At 44.8% G+C, this 19,120-nt stretch overlaps 1 protein-coding gene across 2 annotated transcripts in view; it reads left to right on the forward strand.

Annotated features, from left to right (window-relative positions):
• The first annotated feature begins 1,532 nt into the window (after positions 1 to 1,532).
• LOC117529755 (transcription factor 4-like) overlaps positions 1,533 to 19,120 on the forward strand; it is a 77,086-nt gene continuing 59,498 nt past the window's right edge. Inside the window, exons 1-3 of one of the 2 annotated variants that reach the window (XM_034192610.1) lie at positions 1,535 to 2,016; positions 2,179 to 2,217; positions 8,063 to 8,135. In XM_034192610.1, the coding sequence (XP_034048501.1) occupies positions 1,945 to 2,016; positions 2,179 to 2,217; positions 8,063 to 8,135 (184 nt within the window). In that variant the 5' untranslated portion in view covers positions 1,535 to 1,944. Of the gene's footprint in view, positions 2,017 to 2,178; positions 2,218 to 8,062; positions 8,136 to 19,120 lie in introns of both variants that reach the window. The other variant, XM_034192611.1, reaches the window with a different exon arrangement.

A 19,120-nucleotide genomic window follows, 5' to 3' on the forward strand; every position in this document is an offset into this window, starting at 1 on the left:
TGCTGATCCTTTTTTCACAGAATCGTGGACTTTGGGCTGGATCTGATCCATTTCAGACATGACCCAGGTCTTTCAGAACAGTCAGTGAAGATATGGACCAGCTTTGGCCCAGTTTGCTGCAGAAAACTCCTGATCCATTCCAGAGTGTGGCCAAATTCTGGTCCAAATACCACATCTGGATGTGTGCCAGAATTACCCATCATTGTCAAAAGATGCCAGCCTGGGCCCATTTATTCTGGACCAGGTGTTTTTTGCTATCTAGACTGCTTGAGAGTGATTCCGTTTGGCAGGAACCAGGTTATAGGATCCAGGTAGGTCTTTTGATCCAAATCATTTCATGGAGATTGATGAACATCAGAGAGTCAGTGTCCACTCTGTAATTTAGATTTTAGTACACATGTAATGGTAGACAGCCAGTGCTGTGCAGTGACTACACCTTCATCCCCACACCAGAAGATCTTCTAGAGCTAGAGACTGAGAACTTGGATATTAACCTCCTTAGAATGTCTGTCTCTCATGCCCAAGGTCACGAGTTTGAGTTTATCATCTCGTCCAAATATTGATGTTTTTGACATTTTGTTACCATGTTGATGAGGACTTTATTTTTGGGTATCACCGTGACAGCTTTATTATTTAAAATGTCTCCAGAAGACCCTCAAAAGTCATTGTCATCATACACTTGATGATGAAAACATGATCGTGTGGATGTTTTGGGAATTTTGAAGTCTACTGTAGCCACCAACCAAAGAGGAGGGCAGCGTTTGGGATTACTGTGTGCCTGTTGGATTTGGACAACATATCTCAAAAGTAATGGGCAGATTTCATTGAAATTTTGGTCAAAGAATATCTTTCACTTAAGAAAGACATTCTTTGTTATCTTTATTATTGTGAGGCAGGGTTTCCTTTCATTTCTTTTGGAACGGCTTTGTGATGTCCTAATACCCTATAGTGTACCAGCAAAGTCAGTTGTTTGATGCGGTAAGGCCACAGGATTTCATTCATCTGTGGATGGAGGTATGACCATATATTTAACAAAATCAATCTAAAATCAGTCAGTCAGTCAGTATACTAGAAGGTGCCACTTGGCCAATAGCAAGCAGACTACAGATAGTCTTTGTGATGTCATAAAGTGACAATGCCATAGACTGAGATAAACAAATGTAATCTTAAAAAATACATGTTGACAGATGGGAGGTTTTTTATGGCAATAAGAAAGTTTAAAATAATAAAAATGTACTATCTCCATCGTTTGTTAGCTGGCATAGATCCACAATCAAACTATATGAAAAACAAATAATACTACACAAAAACAAAAGAATTCATTCAGTTAAAATGGTGCAAGAAATAGTACAAATATATAAAAAAAAATGCAAAATAAAAATATGGAAATGGGAAATAAATGTTACTGAAAATCAAAGTTAAAAATAAAAATACTTTTGTTTCGGTAATTCTAAGTGTCCAATGGAAATGAAAGCAGCCAATCGGCGTGCCAATCAGCCAATCAATCAGCGGCACATTTTCTTGAGTTTTTTGCGGAGCAGCAGCTAGGTGGCCGCACGAGCACACGGATCACATGCACACGGGCTCCAGCCTGCGAACCCGCCGCCGATCCGAGCTCAGGCAGGAGCAGAGCCCGAACCCAACCCGGTTTCCCCGCGTGACACTGCTCCTCCGTGCGCGCGCCACGGCGATCCGCGGCGGAGCGGCTGCGTCTTAACGCGCACACGTCGGACTTTGGCGGAGAAAAGCCTCCCGTCGTTTCCGGACACTTTGTGGCCACTTTACCTCCTGAATCCGGACTGAGAGCTCGTCCTGAGGATGGCACCAAACTAGAATCCGGATCGAGGGTGTTTGAGTGGATTAATCTGTGGGATCGGGTGTTCCTGTCCGTGTGTGGTTGTGTCCATCCGTCCAGCTCTATGTTTGTAGGTGATTTGTGTTAAAATGCATCACCAGCAGCGGATGGCAGCTTTGGGAACAGACAAGGAGCTCAGTGACTTACTGGATTTCAGCGCGGTGAGCAAAAACACTCCACAGCACCACCAAGGCGTCTTCAGATCCAGCATCCAAACTTCTCTTTATGTGCACTAACTTACACAAAGTCATGTTGTTGATTTTTTGCCATTTAATTTTTTGCCAAATCTGTGATGCTGCATTAGTAATTTTGTTGTCTTATAGATGCGAAACAGCGATTTGAAAATGTTCCCCACATCCATGGTAGTATATCTCATTTTAAGTCCTTTTTCTTCCTTCATTTTGCACCTGATAGATTCTAGAAAACTGTATATTTTTTGCTGTTGTGTGTTAGTTGATGCAGAAGGCTCGATGTTGATGCGTAAAAGCTGCGTGACGCGCAGACGGGCAGCGCGCAAAAGCCAAAACCTCACTTGTTTTTATGACAGTTTGTTTGCTTTCAGTAAAGCAAAAAGCATGTGTGTTTTGAAGTTTAAGGGCAGGAAATAGCGCGTCCGCTCTCGGCCATGTTTTCCCTGAGCCTCCTCCTCCTCCCCTCCTTCACCTCCTCCTCCTTTGGGAGTAAGTTTACTGTGAAGAGGAGGAGGATGACAAAAAAAAAAAAAAAAGAAACTCCCCCATAAAAGAAAATCGGTCACACTTTCAGGAGTCCGACAATATGAGTAAGGTGCACAAATACAGAAATTACTATAAAGTCACATTTATGATCTATAAATGCAAATTAAATACATATAAAATGTGCACCAAAAGACTCTGAGATAATGGTGTGAATATTATAGAGATAAAATGCAAAAATAGTCTGGTAGGTCACATTAGAAGCCCAAAGAGAAAAAAAATAGCAGAATACAGTCATGCAGAGATGATTAAATATTACCGGGAAATAGTGTGTGTGGAAGGAGTCTGCTGTTAAAGGAGCTGCTCCTGCCTGCACACTGGATTATACTTGTAAGAATATTAGATGTAAAAAATATATAAAAGATCTATAATGTCCTGTTTAAATGCTGGTTGTGTTTAGTGATGTAAACAGATGACAGCAGAGGTGGTCCTCTCTGGGAGTATTACATAGATCAATATAGAGATACAGCAGTATGCAAAAAAAAAAAAGGAAACACAAGATAAAATAAAATTACACAGAAGATGCTGCGGGTTAAAGGAATTACAGTGATGTAACAAAAATACAGGATATGGTAATGTCCCAGGAAAAAAATTGCAAAAGATACAATAGAAGCACAAGGGAAAATATGAATTGATTATATTGACATAAAATCGGAGGTCATGCATGAGGGTGGGTTATTTTATGAAAATATATATGTAAAGTAAAAAAATATCAAAAGTCATATTTGAAGCCAAAGTGAGAATGTTTATGCGGTAAAATGATGTAGAACGTATCGCTACATGACAGCCCAGGCCTGTAGGTGAACACGCGTGCACGGGTTACTGGAAAATGATGCTGATATTTTTATTTGAAGTTTAAATTCCAAACCACAGAATGAATTTATTAAAGTCTAACAACACATTAGGTGGATTGAAATGATTTTTCAATATTACACAAAATATTAAAAGCAAAATTTATTGAATGTTATGTCGAAGTGGGACTCTTACAAAGAAATTTAATTTAATAAAAGTGATTACAGAATGAATTGTCAGATATGTGTTTGTGCTTATAGTGGTTGAATAATACTTGATGTACAAAGAAGTCATAGGAATAAAAACACAAATATGATGCACATATCAGAAAGATACAAGAATGTCACCGTGCATGCCTGCAGCGTCGAGTCTAAAAATCATCCAAAATGCATCATCGAGAGACTCAGATGTGCTGCTGAGTCGTGCGAGAGATTTCTGGATTTTTATAGATTCTACAGTTTTTAAAAAATGTCAGTCATGACTGCATTAATTTACTCAACATTCAGGGAAAGGGCATCTTTAATATTAATTCATGATTTCTCATCAGTCTCATTTATCTGTAAAATCAGTTATTTCTTCGAGGATTCGATAGACCCGTTAAATCAGATTTATTGTCTAAATGAAGAATTTAAAGGAGAGTTTCCCTCTAAAGCCAAATCATGAAACCGTTTTGTTTTCCCCGTCAGAGCCACGCGGTGATGTCATCAATCGGGTCATACAGTAAAGCAGAGTGTAGATGTGATGCTAATCCAGTCCACTGTGTTGTCTTTTCATAGATCTGTAGATGGTTATTGGTTCAGATGTTTTTTCTCATGTGTTTAAGTCAGATATGAAGTAGAACTGAAGTGTTTCATTCCAAAACCAGCCATCCAACATTTGCCAAAAGTGACATTGACAAATCAGAGTGGCACTCAGTACATAGTACTGCCAACAATCCACCGGATCTGGGTCACATGACGTGGACAAAGACTGGTGCGACACATAAGTTTTGTATCCTTCATCATTGACACTGTACTCGAGAATTCCTGAATCTGGATCATTTGAAAAACCTAATTCAGTCTTTGTCTTAAAGTAAGCACTCTTTACACCAAATTAAAAAAAATAAAACTATGTCATTACACAGTTTCTGCAGCAGAATTGTTTGCAACATTGTCAAGTATGGCTTGGACCCTATCATCCCTTGGTCACATTGACTACAAGAGGCAGATGCAAAGTGAACAGTTGTCATTCATTTTAAATCAGAGTGGGCATTTTAGAGCAACACGAGATAAGTGGTAGCTATGCTGCCAGCTAGGCGGGGCCATAATAGACAGGAAGTATATTTTATGCAAATACTAAGCAATGTAACACAGTGACTGCTAATCCGAGTGAAGGCAGAGTGATGTATGTTGGTTAGTTGTTGATTATATTTACAGCTCTTTATGATAAAGTTCATGTTTAAACTGTAAAACAGGGGTGCCCAAGTTCGGTTCTCGAGATCTACCTTCCTGACACTCTTAGTTGTCTCCCTGTTCCAATACATTTTTTTTGTCTAATATATATATATATATATATATATATATATATATATATATATATGCATGCAGGAGTGGTGGACAAGTGGTTAATGCGCTTGGTTTCAGTGCAGAAGGTTTCGGGTTCAAATCCAACCCCTGCCACATTTCTCCATGTAATATGGAGTTGCGTCAGGAAAGGCATCTGGCGTAAATCCTGTGCCAGTTCAACATGCAGATCCACCTTGGATTTGCTGTGGCGACCCTGAGTGCAAACAAGGGAGCAGCCGAAGGGACATACTATATATATATATATATATATATATATATATATATATATATATATATATATATATATATTTAATTATTCATTTTATTTACTCTGTAATGTCAGTATCCTTTTGGCCAACTGCCAAAAAGTCCCTGTTGGTCAGGCTCTACTTTGTATATGTTTGCGACAGAATTTTTGGTTTCAAATCCACTTTGAAATTAGCCACAATACTATCCACTGATACTCAAATTAAACACATTTGTTTGGATTGAAATCAGCTGTATTGATCTCAAATATCAGAAACTGATCAATAACTATATCAGCTGTTGCTCTTCTCATTAAATGCATCAGGTTGGTCACTTCTTGTTTTTATGTGGTTGTGGTTGGACTCATTTGTTCCGATTGAGTTGTTGGCGTCCTGCTGGAAGAAGAGGCCGTGCACACATATGCACATGTCCACCAGCAGGATTGAACGTTATTACCCTAAAGCTCCCAAAATTTGGACAAATATGGGAATTCCCCTGAAGATACTTAAAAATCAGGCAGTTTGACATTTTCCTGCTTGGACTTTGTCTTTGAGTAATATCTAATTTTGGAGCTCATAGTGGTTAATACTCTTGTCTAACAGTAAGGTTTTGGGTTCAGTCCCACTTATTCCCAATCTGTCGTGGATCAGGAAGGGCCATCCATTGGAAAACTCCTGCCAAATCAAGCAATATGTCTGCTGTGACTCACAGGAGTAGCCATAAAAGAATTATGGACCTATAGCTCTTGGGAAGCGTCAGTGTTTGGTGCATCTGATTGTTCTTTTCCTTCCTTAATCGTTTGTCGATTTCACAATGTAAAATCGCTGCATTGGTTCGGTGTACTCTTCGTGGACCTGAGCATTCTTAGTGAGGTCCCTTCCTACATGGTAAAATCACCAGTAACACTGCCAGTGTTAATCTAACACTGGTGATTTTACTGTGTACCTGTGGCAACCAGACTGTATAACTCCTCTCCCTTCTGCAGGATGAATACATAATGACCAGTTACTCAGAGCTATGTGCAATACTGTCAAGCTCTTTTGCAAGTGTCTTCAGTCATTTTCTCACTGGTGATTTAATGACCAGGACTGAGCAGAGTTTTTGCCCTGCTTTGTATCTGTCTGTGTCCTTGGACAAGACAGGATATCTGCATTTTCCCAGTCCACTCAGTTGCAAATGAGACTGGCCTTGGTTGGGGAGTAATGTGCAATGGACTCACGCCCCATCCAGGGGAAATCGCAGACTCTCCCCCACTTCGCTCTACAGAAATTGGAGATATGCATCAGCCCGTTGAGCCATCTTGGCCTTGACAAGATTTACTTCTACGGGGCTCCAGGTTAAAATTGCACATGTGGAATGTTTGATGTGCAAAAGGTGACTACATTTATCGTCCGGCTGAAAACAGGCCAAGTTCTCATTGTGATATTGAACGGGGAAGGAATCATTCCTACCTCATGTTTTGAGTTGACATTCCTTCTTCCGTCAACCAAGAACAGCTTAGAAGAAGAAAGACTTTCTGAAATCGATTCACTTATGTTTTGTATTGTGATACGATTATAAGATTCTGGTCTGGTTCCAAGATACCGATGTAGTAACGTTAGACCATTTGGTCAACACTGTTTGCAAGGTGGGAAAATACACTTGATGCTTCAAATGTCTATTAAACTTTACTTAACCATAATCTTCGTCCTAACTTCAAACTAAACCGCATACATCACAACTTTGGCACCACAATGTGTTGTTAGGCACTGTACTCTCATCCCAAATCAGCATACACTGTTTTCACCTGCCAGAATTATTCGAAGTTCTTTGGTCACAAATGCAGTTGGCTTGAGATGCAGTTGTAGAATCTGGTCTCCATGTAGACTTACAGGATCCAACGGGGACATTGGTTCTGGATGGCTCTACTCTTGGGGCACAAACATTTGCAATTTTCCCCTAAAGTTTACAAAAAGCAAACTCAAACTAGTACACTCTGAAAGTCTGACTTTTATCTCTATCAGAACTTTGTGATGTCATAAAGCAAGAATATGAAAAACAGCCAAGGAGTAAAAGAACCTGATGGAGGAGATAATGAGGGTTGTTTGGAGGCAGATTATGATAAACCTTGAAATATGTTCGTCTCTTCATTGGCCCAGTGACCATCTAACCAAAATTAAGTCACAATTTTGCCACCAGTTTTTAAGTTTATTTCAAACAAGTACAAAGTCAGGAGTGTGATTTGATTACATAGTCCTGCCCTTATCTGTCAGGTGGTGAGCGTAAATGGAACTGGATCCATCAGCAGACCTTCTAGTACCTCTTGGTCCAAATTGGCTGTTTGAGACGAGAACTTTTTGATGATGACCTGTTCTTTAAAAAATAACAAATGTTCACAGAATTGTAGGTTACACGTCTTCATTTGTCTCACAAAAGCCTTAAAACCCAAAACGTTTCATCACACTTAAGAGGAAAAACAGCAGGAATTTATGTTGGAGCAGCTGCAGACAGTTTTTGGCACGTCCATGTGGTCAGATCGGATTCGTTATTGTAGCAGTACTTGTGAATCTGGTTTCAACCTTGACACCTGGACTGGAGTATGTTTTGGAAAATGAACTCTTCATATCTGAGCTCAGATGTTCTGTGATTCTGAACATTCCCATTGTTTTCTTGCTGAAAAAACAAAACACTTTTAATGAAAGCGTTTCCTTCCAAAATAGTAAGAAAAAAAAAAAAAAAACACACACAGGGAAAAAAAAACAGAAAAACGCCAAATTGAAGCAAACGAACTTTCCCGTTTGAAGCTGGGTTGGAGGTTTTGTTTTGGAATGAAGCTCTTGGATGTCTGAGCAGAAATGTTGTTCGCGGCGGTGCTGCTGTCGGAGGTAATGTGCGCTCTGTTTGTCTTGTAGATGTTTTCCCCTCCTGTTAGCAGCGGAAAGAACGGACCGACTTCCCTGGGGAGTGGACATTTCTCCAGCACAAGTACGTCAGCTTCCTCCTCGGCCACTTCTCCACCCTCCTTCCTCCTCTTTTCTCCTCCTCGCTGCTCTTACACCTGCTCGCTGCTGTTTGAATTTTCCTGGATGATGATGCGTGCGTGCAGATGCACTTTTGTTTTGTGGATTCAGTTTTATTTTGAGAACTGCTGAACATTTGCAGGATTTTCCTTTTTTTCTTTGTGTGTTCTTTGAGTGCTGGTTGGATCTTTTGGTACGTTCACAGTGTTATTTTATTTTTTTGAGTGTTAAAGTTTGCAAGTTGTAATTATTACCTCCATCAAACAGGTTATGTGATCATCAGGCTCTTGTTTAGAGGTTATCTCAAAAAACTATGAACAGATTTAAATAAAATGTGGTGCAGAGGTCAGTTTAAGGTTAGCGAACAGGTTATTGAGTTTTGAAGCGACTGCAGCTGCAGGATGATTTCTAAATTAGTATTTCTGGAATGGCTTCCATTATTTTTTTCTGTTCTGACCCAGTGCATCAGCAAAGTAGCAATAGGAGGGTGTTTTTTTTTTTTTTTTTTACTGGAGTGTGTGTTTTTCTTTTGAGAGAGAGAATAACAGTTTGACAATACAATGTGGAAAAAAAATTCTCCATTTTTACTACAAAAAAAGACATCTACAACCTCTGACAAAAATTATGGAATCACCGGCCTCGGAGGATGTTCATTCAGTTGTTTAATTTTGTAGAAAAAAGCAGATCGCAGACATGACACAAAACTAAAGTCATTTCAAATGGCAACTCTCTGGCTTTAAGAAACACTATAAGAAATCAAGAAAAAAAGATTGTGGCAGTCAGTAACGGTTACTTTTTTAGACCAAGCAGAGGAAAAAAATATGGAATCACTCAATTCTGAGGAATAAATTATGGAATCACCCTGTAAATTTTCATCCCCAAAACTAACACCTGCATCATATCAGATATGCTCGTTAGTCTGCATCTAAAAAGGAGTGAACACACCTTGGAGAGCTGTTGCACCAAGTGGACTGACATGAATCATGGCTCCAACACGAGAGATGTCAATTGCAACAAAGGAGAGGATTATCAAACTCTTAAAAGAGAGTAAATCATCACGCAATGTTGCAAAAGATGTTGATTGTTCACAGTCAGCTGTGTCTAAACTCTGGACCAAATGCAAACAACATGGGAGGGTTGTTAAAGGCAAACATACTGGTAGACCAAGGAAGACATCAAAGTGTCAAGACAGAAAACTTAAAGCAATATGTCTCAAAAATCAAAAAATGTACAACAAAACAAATGAGGAACGAATGGGAGGAAACTGGAGTCAACGTCTGTGACCGAACTGTAAGAAACCGCCTAAAGGAAATGGGATTTACATACAGAAAAGCTAAACGAAAGCCATCATTAACACCTAAACAGAAAAAAACAAGGTTACAATGGGCTAAGGAAAAGCAATTGTGGACTGTGGATGACTGGATGAAAGTCATATTCAGTGATGAATCTCGAATCTGCATTGGGCAAGGTGATGATGCTGGAACTTTTGTTTGGTGCCTTTCCAATCAGATTTATAAAGATGACTGCCTGAAGAGAACATGTAAATTTCCACAGTCATTGATGATATGGGGCTGCATGTCAGGTAAAGGCACTGGGGAGATGGCTGTCATTACATCGTCAATAAATGCACAAGTTTATGTTGATATTTTGGACAATTGAAAGGATGTTTGGGGATGATGAAATCATTTTTCAAGATGATAATGCATCTTGCCATAGAGCAAAAACTGCAAAAACATTCCTTGCAAAAAGACACATAGGGTCAATGTCATGGCATAGGGTCAATGTCAATGAGCAGATCTGATTTGATGCAGGTGTTAATTTGGGGGATGAAAATTTACAGGGTGATTCCATAATTCTTTCCTCAGAATTGAGTGATTCCATATTTTTTTTCCTCTGCTTGGTCTAAAAAAGTAACCGTTACTGACTGCCACAATCTTTTTTTCTTGATTTCTTATAGTGTTTCTTAAAGCCAGAAAGTTGCCATTTGAAATGACTTTAGTTTTGTGTCATGTCTGTGATCTGCTTTTTTTCTACAAAATTAAACAACTGAATGAACATCCTCTGAGGCCGGTGATTCCATAATTTTTGCCAGGGGTTGTATATGGTGGAAGAGAGGCAGAAAGAGATCAAAAACAAAAGTAATGTACAAAATCAACCGCCATATATTCCAGAAAGTAATTTAAATAAAATGGAACCAAATAAAAATCACACCCAGAACACTCCCAACCCACCAATCCCCATTTTTTAGTCCGAGCTAGCTAGATTTTAAATGAGTCATTTGCATTTTATTGCATGAAATAAGTATTTGATACAATAGAAAAACAGTATTTGGTACAGAAACCTTTGTTTGCAGTTACAGAGGTCAGACGTTTCCTGTAGTTCAAGTTTGCACACTGCAGCAGGGATTTTGGTCCACTCCTCCACACAGATCTTCTCCAGATCTTTCAGGTTTGGAGTTTCAGCTCCCTCCAAAGATTTTCTACTGAGTTCAGGTCTGGAGACTGGCCAGGCCACTCCAGGACCTTGAAATGCTTCTTACGGAGCCCCTCCTTAGTTGCCCTGGCTGTGTGTTTGGGGTCATTGTCATGCTGGAAGACCCAGTCACGACCCATCTTCAATGCTCTTACCAAGGGAAGGAGGTTGTTTCCCAAAATCTCACGATACATGGCCCCATCCATCCTCCCTTCAATACAGTGCAGTCGTCCTGTCCCCTTTGCAGAAAAGCACACCCAAAAATGATGTTTCCACCCCCATGTTTCATGGTTGGGACAGTGTTCTTAGTGTTCTTGGGGTTGTTCTCATCCTCCAAACACGGCGAGTGGAGTTGATACCAAAAACCTCTATTTTGGTCTCATCTGACATCATGGCCTTCTCCCATGCCTCCTCTGGATCATCCAGATGCTCACTGGTGAACTTCAAACAGGCCCGGACATGTATTGGCTTGAGCAGGGGGATCTTGCGTGCTCTGCAGGATTTTAAACCATGACGGCATTGTGTGTTACTAATGGACTCTTTGTGACTGTGGTCTCAGCTCTCTTCAGGTCATTGACCAGGTCCTCCCATGTAGTTCTGAGCTTTGTCAGAATCATCTTTACCCCACGAAGTGAGACCTTGCATGGAGCCCCAAACCAAGGAAGAATGACAGTCATCTTGTGTTTCTTCCATTTTCTAATAATTACGCCAACAGTTGATGAATCTCGAATCTGCATTGGGCAAGGTGATGATGCTGGAACTTTTGTTTGGTGCCATTCCAATGAGATTTATAAAGATGACTGCCTGAAGAGAACATGTAAATTTCCAGTCATTGATGATATGGGGCTGCATGTCAGGTAAATATATATATATATATATATATATATATATATATATATATATATATATATATATATATATATATATATATATATATATATATATATATATATAGGTGGCTGGGTTGATAAACCTCAGTTCTAAATGGAGTATGAGCCCAGATGAAAACCAGGATGTTGTGTGGGCCGCTGAAGAGGAGGTACTGCTGGCCCACCACCACCAGAGGGCACCCTGCCTGGAGTGCGGGCTCCAGGCACCAGAGGGCGCTGCCGCCTCACAGGAGCAGCCGGGGTGACAGCTGTCACTTATCACCTATGACAGCTGTCACCAATCATCTGATCATCAGTGGTATATCAGCAAGACGACATCTCCACCTCTTCGCCGAGATATCGCTCTACCGAGGAGGTAACGTTCTCAGCCGACTATATTGTCTTCCTGACAGGAATACCTGTTGCTTTGTGTGTTTGGATAACAGATATTGTGTTGTTTTCTTCCGACGAGAGGTGGAGGTGTTTTCCCACCATACGTGTTGCTGGGTGCAAACGCACCCACATCTAACTGTTTTTGTTCCTCGCCAGCAGTACCAGATCCGACAAGCGGAGGCAGTGGCCACCTGGGAGTTCGGGACTTGGCGGCTCCAGTATTCCCGGGGTTCGGTGGCGGAGGAAATCGTGTGGTTCCGGTTCTGCTTTGGACAGACGTCTCTTATCTTCGAGCCTGCCCACGTGACACATTTTGTGAATTGACTTCTTTTCTATTACTGTAATTCGCCGTGTTTGTTGTGCTTATTCACAACAGTAAAGAGTTGTTATTTGACTTCCTCCATTGTCCGTTCATTTGCGCCCCCTGTTGTGGGTCCGTGTTCCTACACTTTCACAACAGGATATCTCGGCCAACGTCATGGACCCCGAGGGGCGTCAACCGGCTGTTGAACGGCCAATGGAAGAGCAGGGCGCACAGGCGTCTGCAGGAGGAATGATTGGTGAGTTGCAGCGTATCCTCACCGCTTTTACGGCTCGGTTGGATCTGATGACCGAGCAGAACGTCCTCCTTAACCGCAGGGTGGAGGCTCTCGCCGCGCAGGTGGAAGCGCGCCCTCAGGGCGCTGCTGCGGCTCCCCCTCCTGTCGATCCTGTGCGCAACAGTGACGTTCCACAGGTCATTCAACGACCCCTCCCACCTTCCCCTGAAGGTGGGAGCCCTCCAGAGCCGTACGGGGGTTGTGTGGAGACGTGCGCGGACTTACTTATGCAGTGTTCGCTCGTCTTCGCACAACGTCCCGTCATGTACGCAACTGATGCTAGTAAGATAGCTTATGTGATTAATCTGCTTCGCGGTGAGGCACGCGCTTGGGCTACAGCGCTCTGGGAGCAAAATTCACGGCTCCTTCAGACATATGATGGGTTTGTGAGGGAATTCAGAACAGTGTTCGATCACCCAAATAGAGGAGAGACCGCTTCAGCCGTACTGCTGTCAATGAGACAGGGGCGCCGGAGCGCAGCTGCTTATGCAGTCGACTTCCGCATCGCGGCTGCGAGGTCCGGCTGGAATAGCACTGCCCTCCGTGCCGCCTTCGTAAACGGACTGTCATTGGTCCTGAAGGAGCACCTGGTGGCTAAGGACGAACCGCGGGATTTAGACGGGCTTATTGATCTCGCTATACGATTAGACAATCGGTTAGAAGAACGCCGTCGGGAACGAGACGAAGGGCGTGGCCGGGCACGCGCCGTCCCTCTCCCTTCCGGTTCCGACTGAGTTCCGCCCACCCCACGCTCCACGGCCTCTACGCTCCGTGTGGTTACAGCTCTCCCTGCTGATGAAGCTATGGACACGAGCAGGGCCACATTTAGGCCACCAGATAGACAGAGGAGGCTGGTCCGCGGAGCGTGATTTGTTTGTGGCTCAATAGAGCATCAAGTGAGGGACTGCCCCGAACGGTTAAACACCGACGCCCGCCCCTAGAAACTGGGCCAGGGGTGGGCCAAGACATTCACGTGGGACATACCCATATTGCCACACGACTCCCAGTTACAATCCTTTATGAGGATTTAACCCTTCAGGCCCCAGCACTGGTGGACACGGGCTCTGAAGGGGATCTGCTAGACAGCAGATGGGCCAGGGAGGCAGGGCTCCCTCTGGTGGCGCTTACTTCACCTGTGCAGGTGCGGGCACTAGATGGCTCCCTACTCCCTCTAATCACACATAAGACACCACCAGTAACCCTGGTGGTGTCAGGGAACCACCGGGAGGAGATCGAGTTTTTTGTGACTCCTGCCACCTCCCGTGTGATTCTCGGGTTCCCCTGGATGTTAAAACACAATCCCCGGATCGATTGGCCGTCCGGGGTAGTGGTTCAGTGGAGCGAGACCTGCCATCGGGTATGTTTAGGTTCCTCGGTTCCTCCCGGTTCCCAGGCTAGGGAGGAGGTCAGAGTCCCGCCCAATCTTGGGACGGTGCCGGTGGAGTACCATGACCTTGTGGATGTGTTCAGCAAGGACCTGGCGCTCACCCTTCCCCCGCACCGTCCGTACGATTGTGCCATTGATTTGGTTCCAGGCGTTGAGTTCCCGTCCAGCAGGCTGTACAACCTCTCACGACCTGAGCGCGAATCAATGGAGACCTACATCCGGGACTCGTTAGCTGCCGGGTTGATCCGGAATTCCACCTCCCCGATGGGTGCAGGTTTCTTTTTTGTGGGAAAGAAAGATGGCGGACTTCGTCCATGCATTGATTACAGGGGGCTGAACGAAATCACGGTTCGTAACCGATACCCGTTGCCCTTGTTGGATTCAGTGTTCACGCCCCTGCATGGAGCCCAAATATTGACAAAGCTAGATCTTAGAAATGTGTATCACCTGGTTCGGATCCGGAACCGAGTGGAAGACGGGTGGAAGACGGCATTTAACACCCCCTTAGGTCACTTTGAGTACCTGGTCATGCCGTTCGGCCTCACCAACGCCCCCGCAACGTTCCAAGCATTAGTTAATGATGTCTTGCGGGATTTCCTGCACCGATTCGTCTTCGTATATCTAGACGATATACTCATCTTTTCTCTGGATCCTGAGACCCATGTCCGGCATGTACGTCAGGTCCTGCAGCGGTTGTTGGAGAACCGGCTGTTTGTGAAGGGCGAGAAGTGTGAGTTTCACCGCACTTCTTTGTCATTCCTGGGGTTTATCATCTCCCCCAACTCCGTCGCTCCTGATCCGGCCAAGGTTGCGGCGGTGAGAGACTGGCCCCAACCTACCAGCCGTAGGAAGCTGCAACAGTTTCTCGGCTTTGCAAATTTCTACAGGAGGTTCATTAAGGGCTACAGTCAGGTAGTTAGCCCCCTGACAGCCCTGACCTCGCCAAAAGTCCCCTTCACCTGGTCGGATCGGTGCGATGCCGCGTTCAAGGAGTTGAAACGGCGCTTCTCGTCTGCACCTGTTCTGGTGCAGCCCGATCCTAGTCGCCAGTTTGTGGTTGAAGTGGACGCCTCGGACTCAGGGATAGGAGCCGTGCTATCCCAGAGCGGAGAGACCGATAAGGTCCTTCACCCGTGTGCCTATTTTTCCCGCAGGTTGACCCCGGCCGAACGGAACTATGACGTCGGCAATCGAGAACTCCTTGCGGTGAAAGAGGCTCTTGAAGAGTGGAGACATCTGTTGGAGGGAACGTCCGTGCCATTCACGGTTTTCACTGACCACCGGAACCTGGAGTATATCAGGACCGCCAAGCGGCTGAACCCCAGGCAAGCCCGCTGGTCACTGTTCTTCGGCCGTTTTGGCTTCCGGATCACCTACCGCCCCGGGACCAAAAACCAGAGATCGGATGCCTTGTCCCGGGTGCATGAAGACGAAGTCAAAACGGAGTTGTCGGATCCACCGGAACCCATCATCCCGGAGTCCGCTATCATGGCTACCCTCACCTGGGACGTAGAAAAAACCGTCCGGGAGGCCCTGGCACGGAACCCGGACCCCGGAACTGGGCCGAAGAACAAACTTTACGTCCCACCAGAGGCCAGGGCTGCAGTCCTGGACTTCTGTCACGGCTCCAAGTTCTCCTGTCATCCGGGGGTGCGAAGAACCGTGGCAGTTGTCCGGCAGCGCTTCTGGTGGGCGTCCCTGGAGGCCGACGTCCGGGACTATATCCAGGCCTGCACCACCTGCGCCAGGGGCAAGGCTGACCACTGCAGGGCATCGGGACTGCTCCAGCCGCTGCCTGTACCTCATCGCCCCTGGTCCCACATCGGCCTGGATTTTGTCACGGGCCTCCCGCCATCCCAGGGCAACACCACCATCCTCACGATAGTGGACCGATTCTCCAAGGCGGCCCACTTCGTGGCCCTCCCGAAGCTCCCTACTGCCCAGGAGACAGCGGACCTCCTGGTCCACCACGTCGTCCGGCTGCATGGGATTCCAACAGACATCGTCTCCGATCGCGGTCCCCAGTTCTCCTCGCAAGTCTGGAGGAGTTTCTGCCGGGAACTGGGGGCCACGGTGAGTCTCTCATCCGGGTATCATCCTCAGACCAACGGGCAAGCAGAACGGGCCAATCAGGAGGTGGAACAGGCCCTGCGCTGCGTGACAGCCGCGCACCCGGCGGCCTGGAGTACCCATTTGGACTGGATCGAGTATGCCCATAACAGCCAGGTGTCTTCAGCCACCGGCCTCTCCCCTTTTGAGGTATGTCTGGGGTACCAGCCCCCGTTGTTTCCGGTGGTTGAGGGAGAGGTCGGTGTGCCCTCGGTCCAGGCCCACCTGCGGAAGTGCCGTCGGGTGTGGCGCGCCACCCGTTCTGCTTTGCTAAAGGCCCGGATGAGGGCAAAGTCCCATGCAGACCGTCGGCGGACCCCGGCCCCTGCGTATCGGCCAGGGCAGGAGGTGTGGTTGTCGACAAAGGACATTCCCCTCCAAGTGGACTCCCCTAAACTGCAGGATCGTTACATCGGTCCCTTCACGATCCTCAAGGTCATCAGTCCAGCCGCAGTGAGGCCGGAAGCCGAAGCCTCACTGCGCATCCATCCTGTTTTCCATGTGTCCCGGATAAAGCCACATCATACCTCACCCCTCTGTACTCCGGGTCCGGCACCGCCTCCTGCCCGGATCATCGATGGCGAGCCGGCTTGGACTGTGCGCCGGCTCTTAGATGTCCGTAGGATGGGCCGGGGCTTCCAGTATTTGGTGGACTGGGAGGGGTACGGACCTGAAGAACGCTCCTGGGTGAAGAGGAGCTTCATCCTGGACCCGGCCCTCCTGGCCGATTTCTACCGCCGCCACCCGGACAAGCCTGGTCGGGCGCCAGGAGGCGCCCGTTGCGGGGGGGGTCCTGTTGTGTGGGCCGCTGAAAAGGAGGTACTGCTGGCCCACCACCACCAGAGGGCACCCTGCCTGGAGTGCGGGCTCCAGGCACCAGAGGGCGCTGCCGCCTCACAGGAGCAGCCGGGGTGACAGCTGTCACTTATCACCTATGACAGCTGTCACCAATCATCTGATCATCAGTGGTATATCAGCAAGACGACATCTCCACCTCTTCGCCGAGATATCGCTCTACCGAGGAGGTAACGTTCTCAGCCGACTATATTGTCTTCCTGACAGGAATACCTGTTGCTTTGTGTGTTTGGATAACAGATATTGTGTTGTTTTCTTCCGACGAGAGGTGGAGGTGTTTTCCCACCATATGTGTTGCTGGGTGCAAACGCACCCACATCTAACTGTTTTTGTTCCTCGCCAGCAGTACCAGATCCGACAAGCGGAGGCAGTGGCCACCTGGGAGTTCGGGACTTGGCGGCTCCAGTATTCCCGGGGTTCGGTGGCGGAGGAAATTGTGTGGTTCCGGTTCTGCTTTGGACAGACTTCTCTTATCTTCGAGCCTGCCCACGTGACACATTTTGTGAATTGACTTCTTTTCTATTATTGTAATTCGCCGTGTTTGTTGTGCTTATTCACAACAGTAAGGAGTTGTTATTTGACTTCCTCCATTGTCCGTTCATTTGCGCCCCCTTGTTGTGGGTCCGTGTTCCTACACTTTCACAACACAGGAGGCTGGAAGAATGAGCGCTTCTCTAACAAGAGTGCATGCAGTGGCACCAGTGTCATCATATGAAGCTCCACGCCTGTGAATCACCCCGTGACCTCTGTGTCGAACCTCACACCTGGGAGGTGGTCGTGTTGTACAGAAGGAGTGTGTGTTGCCAGTTTTAATTATAATGGTTTTATTATTTGCTGACTTTTGCTTTGTGAGGAGCGAGCAGCACAGACGGATTCATACTATGTAAAAAAAAAAAAAAAAAAGGTAAACATATGATGTTTATGAAGAAATTACTTGAATTAAATAACTTCTTACTGACTACTTAAAAGCCTGTGTAATGTCTCCTACAGATTATTATGAGTTATTATGATTATTATGAGTGAAAATACGGGGATATTTTGGGGAGATTTACACAAGAAGAAAAATTTTCAATTTGGACGTTTAGAATTAGTTTAGTGTGGTTGTGACATAGTTTTGTTTCCTATATTTATTTAAACCATGAAAACAACTGACACCAGAAGGATTGACTTTCTCAGGGCCAGTACTCCAATTTTAAAAACAACAACAAAAAAACCTGCAGTAGTAACAGGAATTCTCAGGCATTATTTGTAAAGCACTTTGAGCGTCTGGTACAGATGGAAAAGCGCTATATAAATGCAGTCCATTTACCGTTATATATATATATAAACACTTCCTTTAAACTATTCACAGATAGAAGGACAATTAGCTGATTTCCGTCTATCAATGATGCAAATGCTACATCATTTTGTATGGAGGTTAATGGAACTCAACTATCAGGGATCCTAAATATAGCTACCAATGCCAATGGGCAGGGCTGCAAAGTGTTTTCAAGAAGTTTTAACATAATACCAAAAAAAACTAAGCCAAAAAGTATGTAGGTTTGGACAAAGGAAGAACCTACGACTTAAATGGCAAGGAGAGCCATGACATCAATCACATTTGTCTTCTGTCTCAGGAAATATTTCATAAAGTCTTGATTTAGAAAAATTAACCTGATGTAGAACTTTAAATTGGATAAGTCCAAGCCGTGCACAGAGGGAGTGGTTCTAATCTTATCTATAGCTTTATCCCACAGTGCATCCTTCAGCTGCATACCCAGTTCCTTTTCCCATGCGATCTTAATTTTACTGATCAAATCTGGTTTAAAGGATAAGATGTAATTATAAGACTTTGAAATAAATCCTTTTTCATGTGGATTAAGGGAGAGAAAATCCTTCCAGGACTGTTCAGGGGTATCAGTGGAAAATTTGTAAAAGTCTTAGAAATGAAGCTACGGATTTGAAAATAGCGAAAGAGATGTGTTACGGGCAGTCCGTAAGTAGTGGACAAGTTGACAAAGGAATCAAAAACCCCCTCAGCAAATAAATCTTTCCAACATTTCAAACCTTTATCATACCAGAGGGAAATGGTTGTGTCCAAAAGTGAAGCGGGAAATAAATGATTGTTCTTAATTGGTGCTGAAAGAAAGACAGCCTGAAATTTGTAATGATGTCTAAACTAATTCCAAATCTTAAGAGTGTTCAACACTACAGGATTGTCAGTGAACGGAGAGATTTTGACAGCCAAGAATGAGGAAAGTAAGGCTAAATTTGAGGATGCCTTACA

This window comes from Thalassophryne amazonica, chromosome 17, assembly GCF_902500255.1.
Source record: "Thalassophryne amazonica chromosome 17, fThaAma1.1, whole genome shotgun sequence".
In the NCBI taxonomy this organism is placed as follows: domain Eukaryota; kingdom Metazoa; phylum Chordata; class Actinopteri; order Batrachoidiformes; family Batrachoididae; genus Thalassophryne; species Thalassophryne amazonica.